This window comes from Scyliorhinus torazame, chromosome 31 (genome assembly GCF_047496885.1).
Source record: "Scyliorhinus torazame isolate Kashiwa2021f chromosome 31, sScyTor2.1, whole genome shotgun sequence".
NCBI lineage: Eukaryota > Metazoa > Chordata > Chondrichthyes > Carcharhiniformes > Scyliorhinidae > Scyliorhinus > Scyliorhinus torazame.
The window spans coordinates 36,176,871-36,195,021 of NC_092737.1; the positions used below are offsets into that span (position 1 = coordinate 36,176,871).

At 52.8% G+C, this 18,151-nt stretch overlaps 1 protein-coding gene across 1 annotated transcript in view; it reads right to left on the bottom strand.

Annotated features, from left to right (window-relative positions):
* Window positions 1-18,151, bottom strand: part of LOC140404784 (neuronal tyrosine-phosphorylated phosphoinositide-3-kinase adapter 1-like) — a 136,287-nt gene that overhangs the window by 48,820 nt on the left and 69,316 nt on the right. The window contains 1 exon segment of the mRNA XM_072493527.1: window positions 3,076-4,377. Coding sequence (XP_072349628.1) covers window positions 3,076-4,377 — 1,302 coding nt within the window.

Here is an 18,151-nt window from a genome sequence, read left to right on the forward strand (position 1 = left end):
GGGATCCTAACAAATTTTCGGATCTGGTCCGATATCCTAACAAATGCTGGGATCTGGTCCGGGATCCTAACAAATGTTGGGATCTAGTCCGATATCCTAACAAATGCTGGGATCTGGTCCGGGATCCTAACAAATGTTGGGATCTAGTTCGATATCCCAACAAATGTTGGGATCTCGTCGGGATCCTAACAAATGTTGGGGTCTGGTCCAGGATTGTAACAAATTTTGGGATCGGGTCCGGGATCCTAACAAATGTCGGAATCTGGTCCAATATCCTAACAAATGTCAGGATCTCGTCCGGGATCCTAACAAATGTCAGGATCTCGTCCGGGATCCTAACAAATGTTGGGATCTGGTCCGATATCCTAACAAATGTCAGGATCTCGTCCGGGATCCTAACAAATGTTGGGATCTGGTCCGATATCCTAAGAAAATGTCGGAATCTGGTCCGGGAACCTAACAAATGTTGGGATCTGATCTGGGATCCTAACAAATGTTGGGATCTGGTCTAGGATCCTAACAAATGTCAGGATCTGGTCCGATATCCTAACAAATGTTGGGATCTGGTCCGGGATCCAAACAAATGTTGGGATCTGGTCCGGTATCCTAATAAATGTTGGGATCTGGTCCGGGATCCTAACAAATGTCGGGATCTGGTCCGGGATTGTAACAAATGTCGGGATCTGGTCTGGGATCCTAACAAATGTCGGAATCTGGTCCGGGATCCTTACAAATGTTGGGATCTGGTCCGGGATCCTAACAAATGTTGGGATCTGGTCCGGGATCCTAACAAATGTCGGGATCTGGTCCTGGATCCTAACAAATGTCAGGATCTGGTCCGGGATCCTAACAAATGTTGGTATCTGGTCCAGGATTGTAACAAATGTTGGGATCTGGTCCGATATCCTACCAAATGATGGGATCTTGTCCGATATCCTAACAAATGTTGGGATCTGGTCCGATATCCTAACAAATGATGGGATCTTGTCCGATATCCTATCAAATGTTGGGATCTGGTCCGATATCCTAACAAATGTCGGGATCTGGTCCGATATCCTAACAAATGTTGGGATCTGGTCCGGGATCCTAACAAATGTCGGGATCTCAACAAATGCCGGGATCTTGTCCGATATCCTAACAAATGTCGGGATCTGGTCCGATATCCTAACAAATGTCGGGATCTGGTCCGATATCCTAACAAATGTTGGGATCTGGTCCGATATCCTAACAATGTCGGGATCTCGTCCGATATCCTAACAAATGTTGGGATCTGGTCCGATATCCGAACAAATGTTGGGATCTGGTCTGGGATCCTAACAAATGTTGGGATCTGGTCCGATATCCTAGCAAATGTTGGGATATGGTCCGGGATCCTAACAAATGTCGGGATCTGGTCCGGGATCCTAACAAATGTCAGGATCTGGTCCGGGATTGTAACAAATGCTGGGATCTGGTCCGGGATTGTAACAAATGTTGGGATCTGGTGCGGGAGCCTAACAAACGTTGGGATCTGGTGCGGGAGCCTAACAAATGTTGGGATCTGCTCCGGGATCCTAACAAATGTCGGAATCTGGTCCGGGATCCTACCAAATGTTGGGATCTGGTCCGGGATCCTAACAAATGTTGGGATCTGGTCCGGGATCCTAACAAATGTCGGGATCTGGTCCTGGATCCTAACAAATGTCAGGATCTGGTCCGGGATCCTAACAAATGTTGGTATCTGGTCCAGGATTGTAACAAATGTTGGGATCTGGTCCGATATCCTACCAAATGATGGGATCTTGTCCGATATCCTAACAAATGTTGGGATCTGGTCCGATATCCTAACAAATGATGGGATCTTGTCCGATATCCTATCAAATGTTGGGATCTGGTCCGATATCCTAACAAATGTCGGGATCTGGTCCGATATCCTAACAAATGTTGGGATCTGGTCCGGGATCCTAACAAATGTCGGGATCTCAACAAATGCCGGGATCTTGTCCGATATCCTAACAAATGTCGGGATCTGGTCCGATATCCTAACAAATGTCGGGATCTGGTCCGATATCCTAACAAATGTTGGGATCTGGTCCGATATCCTAACAATGTCGGGATCTCGTCCGATATCCTAACAAATGTTGGGATCTGGTCCGATATCCGAACAAATGTTGGGATCTGGTCCGGGATCCTAACAAATGTTGGGATCTGGTCCGATATCCTAGCAAATGTTGGGATATGGTCCGGGATCCTAACAAATGTCGGGATCTGGTCCGGGATCCTAACAAATGTCAGGATCTGGTCCGGGAACCTAACAAATGTTGGGATCTGATCTGGGATCCTAACAAATGTTGGGATCTGGTCTAGGATCCTAACAAATGTCAGGATCTGGTCCGATATCCTAACAAATGTTGGGATCTGGTCCGGGATCCAAACAAATGTTGGGATCTGGTCCGGTATCCTAATAAATGTTGGGATCTGGTCCGGGATGCTAACAAATGTCGGGATCTGGTCCGGGATTGTAACAAATGTCGGGATCTGGTCTGGGATCCTAACAAATGTCGGAATCTGGTCCGGGATCCTTACAAATGTTGGGATCTGGTCCGGGATCCTAACAAATGTTGGGATCTGGTCCGGGATCCTAACAAATGTCGGGATCTGGTCATGGATCCTAACAAATGTCAGGATCTGGTCCGGGATCCTAACAAATGTTGGTATCAGGTCCAGGATTGTAACAAATGTTGGGATCTGGTTGAGGATTGTACCAAATGTTGGGATCTGGTCCGGGATCCTAACAAATGTTGGGATTTGGTCCCGGATCCTAACAAATGTCGGGATCTGGTCCGGGATACTAACAAAATGCCGCCATTTGCAAATCAGGGACAGGTTTCGCAAGGTTTCGGTGAATAGCGACTCCCTGTTGAGGAAAGGAATGGTGTTCCGGAATGTTCCAGACCATGTGATCCATGGCAGCTGGGGCGAGAGGGATCTGGCTGGAAATCTGCCCCCCTCTCTCCCCACTCCCGGCATTGCCTCATTGTCATTCCTGCCTCATTCGTGCATTGAATTTCCGAAACCCTTCCCAAACCCTCTTACCTTCCGCGTCTTGTGCCTTCCTGGCATAGGATAGGTTCCTCTGCCAGCTGTGCCCCACGTTGACCAGACCTTCGCCGGGGGAGGCCCGGGCCTCGGGGTTGGCGACCACCCGTGAGCAGCAGACGCTGGCGAAGCCTGAGGCCCTGTCCTGCCCTTGGGTTTTCACCGTGGAGTGGTAGGCGGCGGGGCAGGCCTTCGGGCCACCGGCGGGCTTGAGGCTCTCGTAGGCCGGGGGGCGTGTGCAGGGCAGCGGGAGGTAAGGCCACGCCATGGGGGGCGGGGTGGGCAGCCTGGCGTGCTCCAGCAGCCCCTGGACCGGTGGCATCTTGTAGAGGCTGGAGAGGGGGCGCGTGCTGGCCCTGCTGACCGAGCAGAACATGGTCTGGAGGCCGGAGAGTTCCTTGTCTGCTTTCTGGTCGCTGGGAATCTGGGCGAGCAGCGAGTGGGTGGTGACTTTGACAGAGGACGAGATGATATTGAGCGAGATGGGCTTCGTGTCCCTCACTGCCTTCTGGTAGGCCTGGCCCTGGTGGGCCATGAGCGCAGACTGGGCCAAAGCCTTCATGGTTTGGGAGGTGGGCAGCTCCTTCTCGGCCCGGTAATGGCTGGAGGCCTGGGGGGGCAGGGGCGTGGAGTGGCTCCTCGCCCTCCCCGAGGGCACCACAGCCCCCTGGGGTGGGCCGTCCTCCTTCGGCGCCCTCGGGGCGGGCGCGGGGTCACCGTGCTGCGCGACGGGGAGCTTGGAGCCGGGCTGGCTGACCACCATCGCCGGGGCCTTGTAGGCCTTCTGGGAGGCGGGCTGGGGAAAGGCCAGGAGGGGCGGGCGATGGAGGAGGAGGTTGGGGAAGGGGGGGGGGATGTCGTGGGGGTGGCCTTTAGAATTAGTCTGGTGAAGGGCCTTGGACCCGCCTTGGCTAAAGGCCCCGGGAGCTCTGGGTCTCGACAGGGAGAACTTGCTCCACTTCAGTTGCCGTGTGCCCTCTTCGGCCAGTGGGTACTTCATCTCCTCGTAGATGGCCTCGCTGTGGTCGGAGTCTTCATCCGCCGCCACGCTCTGCTCCTTGAACACGTCGCCCACCATCTCGATGTAGACCGGCTCCTCCTCCTGGTCCTCCTCCTCCTCCCCCCCCCCTTCCTTGTCAGCGGGCGGGCCGTACCTGGGGCCGGGGGTCACGGACGCTGCCCGGCTGCCGGAGGCTTCGTCGAAGGAGACGGACAGCTGGGTGTTGGGGCTGCGTTTGGGCTTCAGGGGCGGAATCCTGCGGCCGACGTCGGCCCCCTCGAAACCCAACCTCTGCAGGACTGGGAGGAAAAGAGTAAGACAGAGGGTGAGTTCTGCTTCCGGGGCAGAGGTCGTTCGCGCCATGCCAGGGAGGGGCTGAAGGGGAGGCGCTCGCATTTCGGTAACACCTCCTCAGAATGCTTTTTGAGGACAACATTTTTACGGGACGTGTAGTTTGTGACTAGGTCCCCTGTGATGATGGGTGAAGGATAAATGCTGACCCCATGACCCCGGGCAGAACTCCCTCCCCAACCCCCTCATCTCTTCTTCCAATAGTGATCGTGGGAGCCTGTAGTGTTCAATTGCTACGCGTTTGATTGTGTGAGTCTGTTTACTCTTGGTGCTCACTGTGCTCGCGCAGTTAAGCCTGGGGGTGGCCTCTGAGGACAAACAAACGAACTGTCTACCAATTGTAGCTGAGACTCAATCGACAGTGATCCCTGATTCCCGGAACCCGCCTCCCCCCCCCTGCCCCTCCAGGTGACAGCGGCAGCTTCTGTCAGCCAGTAACACCATCGTCATTCTTAACTGACCTCAGCTTCACTTTCCCAGCAGCCCCCTGGATCCCTCTGAGACCAAAAGCCTATCGATCGCTGTCTTACTGCCACTGAGCAATGGAGACCGGAATTCCCCGTGACAGAGAATTCCAAGCCGGGCAGCACGGCGGCACAGTGGCTAGCACTGCTGCTTCACAGCGCCAGGGACCCGGAGTTGATTCCGGCCTCGGGTCACTGTCTGTGCGGAGTCTGCACGTTCTCCCCGTGTCTGCGTGGGCTTCATAGATTATCATAGAATTTACAGTGCAGAAGGAGGCCATTCGGCCCATCGAGTCTGCACCGGCTCTTGGAAAGAGCACCCTACCCAAGGTCAACACCTCCACCCTATCCCCATAACCCAGCAACCCCGCCCAACACTAAGGGCAATTTATCACGGCCAATCCACCTAACCTGCACATCTTTGGACTGTGGGAGGAAACCGGAGCACCCGGAGGAAACCCACGCAGACACGGGGAGAACGTGCAGACTCCCCACAGACAGTGACCCAAGCCGGAATTGAACCTGGGACCCTGGCGCTGTGAAGCAATTGTGCTAACCACTGTGCTACCGTGCCGCCCTGTGGGTGCTCCGGTTTCGGCCACGAGTCCAAAGAGGCGCAGGTTAAGGTGGATTGGCCGTGATGATACTGCCCAAAAGGTTAGTTGGGGTTACGGGGTTTGGGCCTAGGTCGGGTGTTCCATCGGAGCCAGGGCCGGTGCAGGCTCGCTGGGTCGCACGGCCTCCTTCCGCACTGGCGTGACTCTACGATGTCAATTCTCCTCAACAAGATCGTAAATGGCCGACCGCTGAACCTGAGACTGCGCCCCATCCCCAGCTCGAGTCTAGGAACCTTCATCAGGTCAATCGGTTCAAGGGGCCTGTCTAACCCCGTGCTGTACCTGTCCTGGGAGTGAGGGGGCAGTGTAGGGGGAGCTTTACTCTGTATCTAACCCCGTGCCGTACCTGTCCTGGGAGTGTTTGATGGGGACAGTGTAGAGGGAGCTTTACTCTGTATCTAACCCCGTGCCGTACCTGTCCTGGGAGTGTTTGATGGGGACAGTGTAGAGGGAGCTTTACTCTGTATCTAACCCCGTGCTGTACCTGTCCTGGGAGTGTTTGATGGGGGCAGTGTAGGGGGAGCTTTACTCTGTATCTAACCCCGTGCTGTACCTGTCCTGGGAGTGTTTGATGGGGACAGTGTAGAGGGAGCTTTACTCTGTATCTAACCCCGTGCTGTACCTGTCCTGGGAGTGTTTGATGGGGACAGTGTAGAGGGAGCTTTACTCTGTATCTAACCCCGTGCTGTACCTGTCCTGGGAGTGTTTGATGGGGACAGTGTAGAGGGAGCTTTACTCTGTATCTAACCACGTGCTGTACCTGTCCTGGGAGTGTTTGATGGGGACAGTGTAGAGGGAGCTTTACTCTGTATCTAACCCAGTGCTGTACCTGTCCTGGGAGTGTTTGATGGGGACAGTGTAGAGGGAGCTTTACTCTGTATCTAACCCCGTGCTGTACCTGTCCTGGGAGTGTTTGATGGGGACAGTGTAGAGGGAGCTTTACTCTGTATCTAACCCCGTGCTGTACCTGTCCTGGGAGTGTTTGATGGGGACAGTGTAGAGGGAGCTTTACTCTGTATCTAACCCCGTGCTGTACCTGTCCTGGGAGTGTTTGATGGGGACAGTGTAGAGGGAGCTTTACTCTGTATCTAACAACGTGCTGTACCTGTCCTGTGAGTGTTTGATGGGGACAGTGTAGAGGGAGCTTTACTCTGTATCTAACCCCGTGCTGTACCTGTCCTGGGAGTGTTTGATGGGGACAGTGTAGAGGGAGCTTTACTCTGTATCTAACCCCGTGCTGTACCTGTCCTGAGAGTGTTTGATGGGGACAGTGTAGAGGGAGCTTTACTCTGTATCTAACCCCGTGCTGTACCTGTCCTGGGAGTGTTTGATGAGGACAGTGTAGAGGGAGCTTTACTCTGTATCTAACCCTGTGCTGTACCTGTCCTGGGAGTGTTTGATGTGGACAGTGTAAAGGGAGCTTTACTCTGTATCTAACCTCGTGCTGTACCTGTCCTGTGAGTGTTTGATGGGGACAGTGTAGAGGGAGGTTTACTCTGCATCTAACCCCGTGCTGTACCTGTCCTGGGAGTGTTTGATGGGGACAGTGTAGAGGGAGCTTTACTCTGTATCTAAGCCCGTGCTGTACCTGTCCTGGGAGTGTTTGATGGGGACAGTGTAGAGGGAGCTTTACTCTGTATCTAACCCTGTGCTGTACCTGTCCTGGGAGTGTTTGATGGGGACAGTGCAGAGGGAGCTTTACTCTGTATCTAACCCCGTGCTGTCCCTGTCCTGGGAGTGTTTGATGGGGACAGTGTAGAGGTAGCTTTACTCTGTATCTAACCCCGTGCTGTACCTGTCCTGGGAGTGTTTGATGGGGGCAGTGTAGAGGGAGCTTTACTCTGTATCTAACCCTGTGCTGTGCCTGTCCTGGGAGTGTTTGATGGGGGCAGTGTAGAGGGAGCTTTACTCTGTACATAACCCCGTGATGTACCTGTCCTGGGAGTGTTTGATGGGGACAGTGTAGAGGGAGCTTTACTCTGTATCTAACCCCGTGATGTACCTGTCCTGGGAGTGTTTGATGGGGACAGTGTAGAGGGTGATTTACTCGGTGTCTAACCCAGTGCTATACCTGTCCTGGGAGTGTTTGATGGGGACAGTGTAGAGGGAGCTTTACTCTGTATCTAACCCCGCGCTGTACCTGTCCTGGGAGTGTTTGATGGGGATAGTGTTGAGGGAGCTTTACTCTGTATCTAACCCCGTGCTGTACCTGCCCTGGGAGTGTTTGATGGGGACAGTGTAGAGGGAGCTTTACTCTGTATCTAACCCCGTGCTGTACCTGTCCTGTGAGTGTTTGATGGGGACAGTGTAGAGGGAGGTTTACTCTGCATCTAACCCCGTGCTGTACCTGTCCTGGGAGTGTTTGATGGGGACAGTGTAGAGGGAGCTTTACTCTGTATCTAAGCCCGTGCTGTACCTGTCCTGGGAGTGTTTGATGGGGACAGTGTAGAGGGAGCTTTACTCTGTATCTAACCCTGTGCTGTACCTGTCCTGGGAGTGTTTGATGGGGACAGTGCAGAGGGAGCTTTACTCTGTATCTAACCCCGTGCTGTCCCTGTCCTGGGAGTGTTTGATGGGGACAGTGTAGAGGTAGCTTTACTCTGTATCTAACCCCGTGCTGTACCTGTCCTGGGAGTGTTTGATGGGGGCAGTGTAGAGGGAGCTTTACTCTGTATCTAACCCTGTGCTGTGCCTGTCCTGGGAGTGTTTGATGGGGGCAGTGTAGAGGGAGCTTTACTCTGTACATAACCCCGTGATGTACCTGTCCTGGGAGTGTTTGATGGGGACAGTGTAGAGGGAGCTTTACTCTGTATCTAACCCCGTGATGTACCTGTCCTGGGAGTGTTTGATGGGGACAGTGTAGAGGGTGATTTACTCGGTGTCTAACCCAGTGCTATACCTGTCCTGGGAGTGTTTGATGGGGACAGTGTAGAGGGAGCTTTACTCTGTATCTAACCCCGCGCTGTACCTGTCCTGGGAGTGTTTGATGGGGATAGTGTTGAGGGAGCTTTACTCTGTATCTAACCCCGTGCTGTACCTGCCCTGGGAGTGTTTGATGGGGACAGTGTAGAGGGAGCTTTACTCTGTATCTAACCCCGTGCTGTACCTGTCCTGGGAGTGTTTAATGGGGACAGTGTAGAGGGAGCTTTACTCTGTATCTAACCCCGTGCTGTACCTGTCCTGGGAGTGTTTGATGGGGACAGTGTAGAGGGTGCTTTACTCGGTGTCTAACCCAGTGCTATACCTGTCCTGGGAGTGTTTGATGGGGACAGTGTAGAGGGAGCTTTACTCTGTATCTAACCCCGTGCTGTACCTGTCCTGGGAGTGTTTGATGGGGACAGTGTAGAGGGAGCTTTACTCTGTATCTAACCCCGTGCTGTACCTGTCCTGGGAGTGTTTGATGGGGACAGTGTAGAGGATGCTTTACTCGGTGTCTAACCCAGTGCTATACCTGTCCTGGGAGTGTTTGATGGGGACAGTGTAGAGGGAGCTTTACTCTGTATCTAACCCCGTGCTGTACCTGTCCTGGGAGTGTTTGATGGGGACAGTGTAGAGGGAGCTTTACTCTGTATCTAACCCCGTGCTGCACCTGTCCTTGGAGTGTTTGATGGGGACAGTGTAGAGGGTGCTTTACTCTGTATCTAACCCCGCGCTGTACCTGTCCTGGGAGTGTTTGATGGGGACAGTGTAGAGGGTGCTTTACTCGGTGTCTAACCCCGTGCTGTGCCTGTCCTGGGAGTGTTTGATGGGGGCAGTGTAGAGGGTGCTTTACTCGGTGTCTAACCCCGTGCTGTGCCTGTCCTGGGAGTGTTTGATGGGGGCAGTGTAGAGGGAGCTTTACTCTGTATCTAACCCCGTTCTGTACCTGTCCTGGGAGTGTTTGATGGGGGCAGTGTAGAGGGAGCTTTACTCTGTATCTAACCCCGTGCTGTGCATGTTCTGGGAGGGTTTGATGGGGACAGTGTAGAGGGAGCTTTACTCTGTATCTAACCCCGTGCTGTACCTGTCCCGGGAGTGTTTGATGGGGACAGTGTAGAGGGAGCTTTACTCTGTATCTAACCCGTGCTCTACCTGTCCTGGGAGTGTTTGATGGGGACAGTGTAGCGGGAGCTTTACTCTGTATCTAACCCCGTGCTGTACCTGTCCTGGGAGTGTTTGATGGGGACAGTGTAGCGGGAGCTTTACTCTGTATCTAACCCCGTGCTGTACCTGTCCTGTGAGTGTTTGATGGGGACAGTGTAGAGGGAGCTTTACTCTGTATCTAACCCTGTGCTGTACCTGTCCTGGGAGTGTTTGATGGGGACAGTGTAGAGGGAGCTTTACTCTGTATCTAACCCCGTGCTGTACCTGTCCTGGGAGTGATTGATGGGGACAGTGTAGAGGGAGCTTTACTCTGTATCTAACCCGTGCTCTACCTGTCCTGGGAGTGTTTGATGGGGACAGTGTAGAGGGAGCTTTACTCTGTATCTAACCCCATGCTGTACCTGTCCTGGGAGTGTTTGATGGGGACAGTGTAGCGGGAGCTTTACTCTGTATCTAATCCCGTGCTGTACCTGTCCTGGGAGTGTTTGATGGGGACAGTGTAGAGGGAGCTTTACTCTGTATCTAACCCCGTGCTGTACCTGTCCTGGGAGTGTTTGATGGGGACAGTGTAGAGGGAGCTTTACTCTGTATCTAACCCCGTGCTGTACCTGTCCTGGGAGTGTTTGATGGGGACAGTGTAGAGGGAGCTTTACTCTGTATCTAACCCCGTGCTGTACCTGTCCTGGGAGTGTTTGATGGGGACAGTGTAGAGGATGCTTTACTCGGTGTCTAACCCAGTGCTATACCTGTCCTGGGAGTGTTTGATGGGGACAGTGTAGAGGGAGCTTTACTCTGTATCTAACCCCGTGCTGTACCTGTCCTGGGAGTGTTTGATGGGGACAGTGTAGAGGGAGCTTTACTCTGTATCTAACCCCGTGCTGCACCTGTCCTTGGAGTGTTTGATGGGGACAGTGTAGAGGGTGCTTTACTCTGTATCTAACCCCGCGCTGTACCTGTCCTGGGAGTGTTTGATGGGGACAGTGTAGAGGGTGCTTTACTCGGTGTCTAACCCCGTGCTGTGCCTGTCCTGGGAGTGTTTGATGGGGGCAGTGTAGAGGGTGCTTTACTCGGTGTCTAACCCCGTGCTGTGCCTGTCCTGGGAGTGTTTGATGGGGGCAGTGTAGAGGGAGCTTTACTCTGTATCTAACCCCGTGCTGTACCTGTCCTGGGAGTGTTTGATGGGGGCAGTGTAGAGGGAGCTTTACTCTGTATCTAACCCCGTGCTGTACCTGTCCTGGGAGTGTTTGATGGGGACAGTGTAGAGGGAGCTTTACTCTGTATCTAACCCCGTGCTGTACCTGTCCTGGGAGTGTTTGATGGAGAGCGTGTAGAGGGAGATTTACTCTGTATCTAACCCCGTGCTGTACCTGTCCTGGGAGTGTTTGATGGGGACAGTGTAGAGGGAGCTTTACTCTGTACCTAACTCCGTGCTGTACCTGTCCTGGGAGTGTTTGATGGAGACAGTGTAGAGGGAGCTTTACTCTGTATCTAACGCCGTGCTGTACCTGTCCTGGGAGTGTTTGATGGAGACAGTGTCGAGGGAGCTTTACTCTGTACCTAACCCCGTGTTGTACCTGTCCTGGGAGTGTTTGATGGAGACAGTGTAGAGGGAGCTTTACTCTGTATCTAACCCTGTGCTCTCCCTGTCCTGGGAGCGTTTGATGGAGACAGTGTAGAGGGAGCTTTACTCTGTATGTAACCCCGTACTGTACGTGTCCTGCGAGTGTTTGATGGAGACAGTGTAGAGGGAGCTTTACTCTGTATCTAACCCCGTGCTGTACCTGCCCTGGGAGTGTTTGATGGGGACAGTGTAGAGGGAGCTTTACTCTGTATCTAACCCCGTGCTGTACCTGTCCTGGGAGCGTTTGATGGGGACACTGCAGAGGGAGCTTTACTCTGTATCTAACCCCGTGCTGTACCTGTCCTGGGAGTGTTTGATGGGGACAGTGTAGAGGGAGCTTTTCTCTGTATCTAACCCCGTGCTGTACCTGTCCTGGGAGTGTTTGATGGGGACAGTGTAGATGGAACTTTACCCTGTATCTAACCCGTGCTCTACCTGTCCTGGGAGTGTTTGATGGGGACAGTGTAGAGGGAGCTTTACTCTGTATCTAACCCCGTGCTGTACCTGTCCTGGGAGTGTTTGATGGGGACCGTGTAGAGGGAGCTTTACTCAGTATCTAACCCCGTGCTGTACCTGTCCTGGGAGTGTTTGATGGGGACAGTGTAGAGGGAGCTTTACTCTGTATCTAACCCCGTGCTGTACCTGCCCAGGGAGTGTTTGATGGAGACAGTGTAGAGGGAGATTTACTCTGTATCTAACCCCGTGCTTTACCTGTCCTGGGAGTGTTTGATGGGGACAGTGTAGAGAGAGCTTTACTCTGTATCTAACCCCGTGCTGTACCTGTTATGGGAGTGTTTGATGGGGACAGTGTAGAGAGAGATTTACTCAGTATCTAACCCCGTGCTGTACCTGTCCTGGGAGTGTTTGATGGGGACAGTGTAGAGACAGCTTTACTCTGTATCTAACCCCGTGCTGTACCTGTCCTGGGAGTGTTTGATGGGGACAGTGTTGAGGGAGCTTTACTCTGTATCTAACCCTGTGCTGTACCTGTCCTGGGAGTGTTTGATGGGGACAGTGTAGAGGGAGCTTTACTCTGTATCTAACCCCGTGCTGTACATGTCCTGGGAGTGTTTGATGGGGCAGTGTAGAAGGAGCTTTACTCTGTATCTAACCCCGTGCTGTACCTGTCCTGGGAGTGTTTGATGGCGACAGTGTAGAGAGAGCTTTACTCTGTATCTAAGCCTGTGCTCTCCCAGTCCTGGGAGCGTTTGATGGAGACAGTGTAGAGGGAGCTTTACTCTGTATCTAACCCCGAACTGTACCTGTCCTGGGAGTGTTTGATGGGGACAGTGTAGAGGGAGCTTTACTCTGTATCTAACCCCGTGCTGTACCTGTCCTGGGAGTGTTTGATGGGGACAGTGTAGAGGGAGCTTTACTCTGTATCTAACCCCGTGCTGTACCTGTCCTGGGAGTGTTTGATGGGGACAGTGTAGAGGGAGCTTTACTCTGTATCTAACCCCGTGCTGTACCTGTCCTGGGAGTGTCTGATGGGGACAGTGTAGAGGGAGCTTTACTCTGTATCTAACCCCGTGCTGTACCTGTCCTGGGAGTGTTTGATGGGGACAGTGTAGAGGGAGCTTTACTCTGTATCTAACCACGTGCTGTACCTGTCCTGGGAGTGTTTGATGGGGACAGTGTAGAGGGAGCTTTACTCTGTATCTAACCCCGTGCTGTACCTGTCCTGGGAGTGTTTGATGGGGACAGTGTAGAGGGAGCTTTACTCTGTATCTAACCCCGTGCTGTACCTGTCCTGAGAGTGTTTGATGGGGACAGTGTAGAGGGAGCTTTACTCTGTATCTAACCCCGTGCTGTACCTGTCCTGGGAGTGTTTGATGAGGACAGTGTAGAGGGAGCTTTACTCTGTATCTAACCCTGTGCTGTACCTGTCCTGGGAGTGTTTGATGTGGACAGTGTAAAGGGAGCTTTACTCTGTATCTAACCTCGTGCTGTACCTGTCCTGTGAGTGTTTGATGGGGACAGTGTAGAGGGAGGTTTACTCTGCATCTAACCCCGTGCTGTACCTGTCCTGGGAGTGTTTGATGGGGACAGTGTAGAGGGAGCTTTACTCTGTATCTAAGCCCGTGCTGTACCTGTTCTGGGAGTGTTTGATGGGGACAGTGTAGAGGGAGCTTTACTCTGTATCTAACCCTGTGCTGTACCTGTCCTGGGAGTGTTTGATGGGGACAGTGCAGAGGGAGCTTTACTCTGTATCTAACCCCGTGCTGTCCCTGTCCTGGGAGTGTTTGATGGGGACAGTGTAGAGGTAGCTTTACTCTGTATCTAACCCCGTGCTTTACCTGTCCTGGGAGTGTTTGATGGGGGCAGTGTAGAGGGAGCTTTACTCTGTATCTAACCCTGTGCTGTGCCTGTCCTGGGAGTGTTTGATGGGGGCAGTGTAGAGGGAGCTTTACTCTGTACCTAACCCCGTGATGTACCTGTCCTGGGAGTGTTTGATGGGGACAGTGTAGAGGGAGCTTTACTCTGTATCTAACCCCGTGATGTACCTGTCCTGGGAGTGTTTGATGGGGACAGTGTAGAGGGTGATTTACTCGGTGTCTAACCCAGTGCTATACCTGTCCTGGGAGTGTTTGATGGGGACAGTGTAGAGGGAGCTTTACTCTGTATCTAACCCCGCGCTGTACCTGTCCTGGGAGTGTTTGATGGGGATAGTGTTGAGGGAGCTTTACTCTGTATCTAACCCCGTGCTGTACCTGCCTGGGAGTGTTTGATGGGGACAGTGTAGAGGGAGCTTTACTCTGTATCTAACCCCGTGCTGTACCTGTCCTGGGAGTGTTTGATGGGGACAGTGTAGAGGGAGCTTTACTCTGTATCTAACCCCGTGCTGTACCTGTCCTGGGAGTGTTTGATGGGGACAGTGTAGAGGGTGCTTTACTCGGTGTCTAACCCAGTGCTATACCTGTCCTGGGAGTGTTTGATGGGGACAGTGTAGAGGGAGCTTTACTCTGTATCTAACCCCGTGCTGTACCTGTCCTGGGAGTGTTTGATGGGGACAGTGTAGAGGGAGCTTTACTCTGTATCTAACCCCGTGCTGTACCTGTCCTGGGAGTGTTTGATGGGGACAGTGTAGAGGATGCTTTACTCGGTGTCTAACCCAGTGCTATACCTGTCCTGGGAGTGTTTGATGGGGACAGTGTAGAGGGAGCTTTACTCTGTATCTAACCCCGTGCTGTACCTGTCCTGGGAGTGTTTGATGGGGACAGTGTAGAGGGAGCTTTACTCTGTATCTAACCCCGTGCTGCACCTGTCCTTGGAGTGTTTGATGGGGACAGTGTAGAGGGTGCTTTACTCTGTATCTAACCCCGCGCTGTACCTGTCCTGGGAGTGTTTGATGGGGACAGTGTAGAGGGTGCTTTACTCGGTGTCTAACCCCGTGCTGTGCCTGTCCTGGGAGTGTTTGATGGGGGCAGTGTAGAGGGTGCTTTCCTCGGTGTCTAACCCCGTGCTGTGCCTGTCCTGGGAGTGTTTGATGGGGGCAGTGTAGAGGGAGCTTTACTCTGTATCTAACCCCGTGCTGTACCTGTCCTGGGAGTGTTTGATGGGGGCAGTGTAGAGGGAGCTTTACTCTGTATCTAACCCCGTGCTGTGCATGTTCTGGGAGGGTTTGATGGGGACAGTGTAGAGGGAGCTTTACTCTGTATCTAACCCCGTGCTGTACCTGTCCTGGGAGTGATTGATGGGGACAGTGTAGAGGGAGCTTTACTCTGTATCTAACCCCGTGCTGTACCTGTCCCGGGAGTGTTTGATGGGGACAGTGTAGAGGGAGCTTTACTCTGTATCTAACCCCGTGCTGTACCTGTCCTGGGAGTGTTTGATGGGGACAGTGTAGCGGGAGCTTTACTCTGTATCTAACCCCGTGCTGTACCTGTCCTGGGAGTGTTTGATGGGGACAGTGTAGAGGGAGCTTTACTCTGTATCTAACCCCGTGCTGTACCTGTCCTGGGAGTGTTTGATGGAGAGCGTGTAGAGGGAGATTTACTCTGTATCTAACCCCGTGCTGTACCTGTCCTGGGAGTGTTTGATGGGGACAGTGTAGAGGGAGCTTTACTCTGTACCTAACTCCGTGCTGTACCTGTCCTGGGAGTGTTTGATGGAGACAGTGTAGAGGGAGCTTTACTCTGTATCTAACGCCGTGCTGTACCTGTCCTGGGAGTGTTTGATGGAGACAGTGTCGAGGGAGCTTTACTCTGTACCTAACCCCGTGTTGTACCTGTCCTGGGAGTGTTTGATGGAGACAGTGTAGAGGGAGCTTTACTCTGTATCTAACCCTGTGCTCTCCCTGTCCTGGGAGCGTTTGATGGAGACAGTGTAGAGGGAGCTTTACTCTGTATCTAACCCCGTACTGTACGTGTCCTGCGAGTGTTTGATGGAGACAGTGTAGAGGGAGCTTTACTCTGTATCTAACCCCGTGCTGTACCTTCCCTGGGAGTGTTTGATGGGGACAGTGTAGAGGGAGCTTTACTCTGTATCTAACCCCGTGCTGTACCTGTCCTGGGAGCGTTTGATGGGGACACTGCAGAGGGAGCTTTACTCTGTATCTAACCCCGTGCTGTACCTGTCCTGGGAGTGTTTGATGGGGACAGTGTAGAGGGAGCTTTTCTCTGTATCTAACCCCGTGCTGTACCTGTCCTGGGAGTGTTTGATGGGGACAGTGTAGATGGAACTTTACCCTGTATCTAACCCGTGCTCTACCTGTCCTGGGAGTGTTTGATGGGGACAGTGTAGAGGGAGCTTTACTCTGTATCTAACCCCGTGCTGTACCTGTCCTGGGAGTGTTTGATGGGGACCGTGTAGAGGGAGCTTTACTCAGTATCTAACCCCGTGCTGTACCTGTCCTGGGAGTGTTTGATGGGGACAGTGTAGAGGGAGCTTTACTCTGTATCTAACCCCGTGCTGTACCTGCCCAGGGAGTGTTTGATGGAGACAGTGTAGAGGGAGATTTACTCTGTATCTAACCCCGTGCTTTACCTGTCCTGGGAGTGTTTGATGGGGACAGTGTAGAGAGAGCTTTACTCTGTATCTAACCCCGTGCTGTACCTGTTATGGGAGTGTTTGATGGGGACAGTGTAGAGAGAGATTTACTCAGTATCTAACCCCGTGCTGTACCTGTCCTGGGAGTGTTTGATGGGGACAGTGTTGAGGGAGCTTTACTCTGTATCTAACCCTGTGCTGTACCTGTCCTGGGAGTGTTTGATGGGGACAGTGTAGAGGGAGCTTTACTCTGTATCTAACCCCGTGCTGTACATGTCCTGGGAGTGTTTGATGGAGACAGTATAGAGGGAGCTTTACTCTGTATCTAACCCCGTGCTGACCCTGTCCTGGGAGTGTTTGATGGAGACAGTGTAGAGGGAACTTTACTCTGTATCTAATCCCATGCTGTCCCTATCCTGGGTGCGTTTGGTGGAGATAGTGTAGAGGGAGCTTTACTCTGTATCTAACCCCGTGATGTACCTGTCCTGGGAGCGTTTGATGGGGACAGTGTAGAGGGAGCTTTACTCTGTATCTAACCCCGTGCTGTACCTGTCCTGGGAGTGTTTGATGGGGACAGTCTAGAGGGAGCTTTACTCTGTATCTAACCCCGTGCTGTACCTGTCCTGGGAGTCTTTGATGGGGACAGTGTAGAGGGAGCTTTACTCTGTATCTAACCGTGTGCTGTACCTGTCCTGGGAGAGTTTGATGGGGACAGTGTAGAGGGAGCTTTACTCTGTATCTAACCCCGTGCTGTACCTGTCCTGGGAGTGTTTGATGGGGACAGTGTAGAGGGAGCTTTACTCTGTATCTAACCACGTGCTGTACCTGTCCTGGGAGTGTTTGATGGGGACAGTGTAGAGGGAGGTTTACTCTGCATCTAACCCCGTGCTGTACCTGTCCTGGGAGTGTTTGATGGGGACAGTGTAGAGGGAGCTTTACTCTGTATCTAAGCCCGTGCTGTACCTGTCCTGGGAGTGTTTGATGGGGACAGTGTAGAGGGAGCTTTACTCTGTATCTAACCCCGTGCTCTACCTGTCCTGGGAGTGTTTGATGGGGACAGTGCAGAGGGAGCTTTACTCTGTATCTAACCCCGTGCTGTACCTGTCCTGGGAGTGTTTGATGGGGACAGTGTAGAGGTAGCTTTACTCTGTATCTAACCCCGTGCTGTACCTGTCCTGGGAGTGTTTGATGGGGGCAGTGTAGAGGGAGCTTTACTCTGTATCTAACCCTGTGCTGTGCCTGTCCTGGGAGTGTTTGATGGGGGCAGTGTAGAGGGAGCTTTACTCTGTACCTAACCCCGTGATGTACCTGTCCTGGGAGTGTTTGATGGGGACAGTGTAGAGGGAGCTTTACTCTGTATCTAACCCCGCGATGTACCTGTCCTGGGAGTGTTTGATGGGGACAGTGTAGAGGGTGATTTACTCGGTGTCTAACCCAGTGCTATACCTGTCCTGGGAGTGTTTGATGGGGACAGTGTAGAGGGAGCTTTACTCTGTATCTAACCCCGCTCTGTACCTGTCCTGGGAGTGTTTGATGGGGATAGTGTTGAGGGAGCTTTACTCTGTATCTAACCCCGTGCTGTACCTGCCCTGGGAGTGTTTGATGGGGACAGTGTAGAGGGAGCTTTACTCTGTATCTAACCCCGTGCTGTACCTGCCCTTGGAGTGTTTGATGGGGACAGTGTAGAGGGAGCTTTACTCTGTATCTAACCCCGTGCTGTACCTGTCCTGGGAGTGTTTGATGGGGACAGTGTAGAGGGAGCTTTACTCTGTATCTAACCCCGTGCTGTACCTGTCCTGGGAGTGTTTGATGGGGACAGTGTAGAGGGTGCTTTACTCGGTGTCTAACCCAGTGCTATACCTGTCCTGGGAGTGTTTGATTGGGACAGTGTAGAGGGAGCTTTACTCTGTATCTAACCCCGTGCTGTACCTGTCCTGGGAGTGTTTGA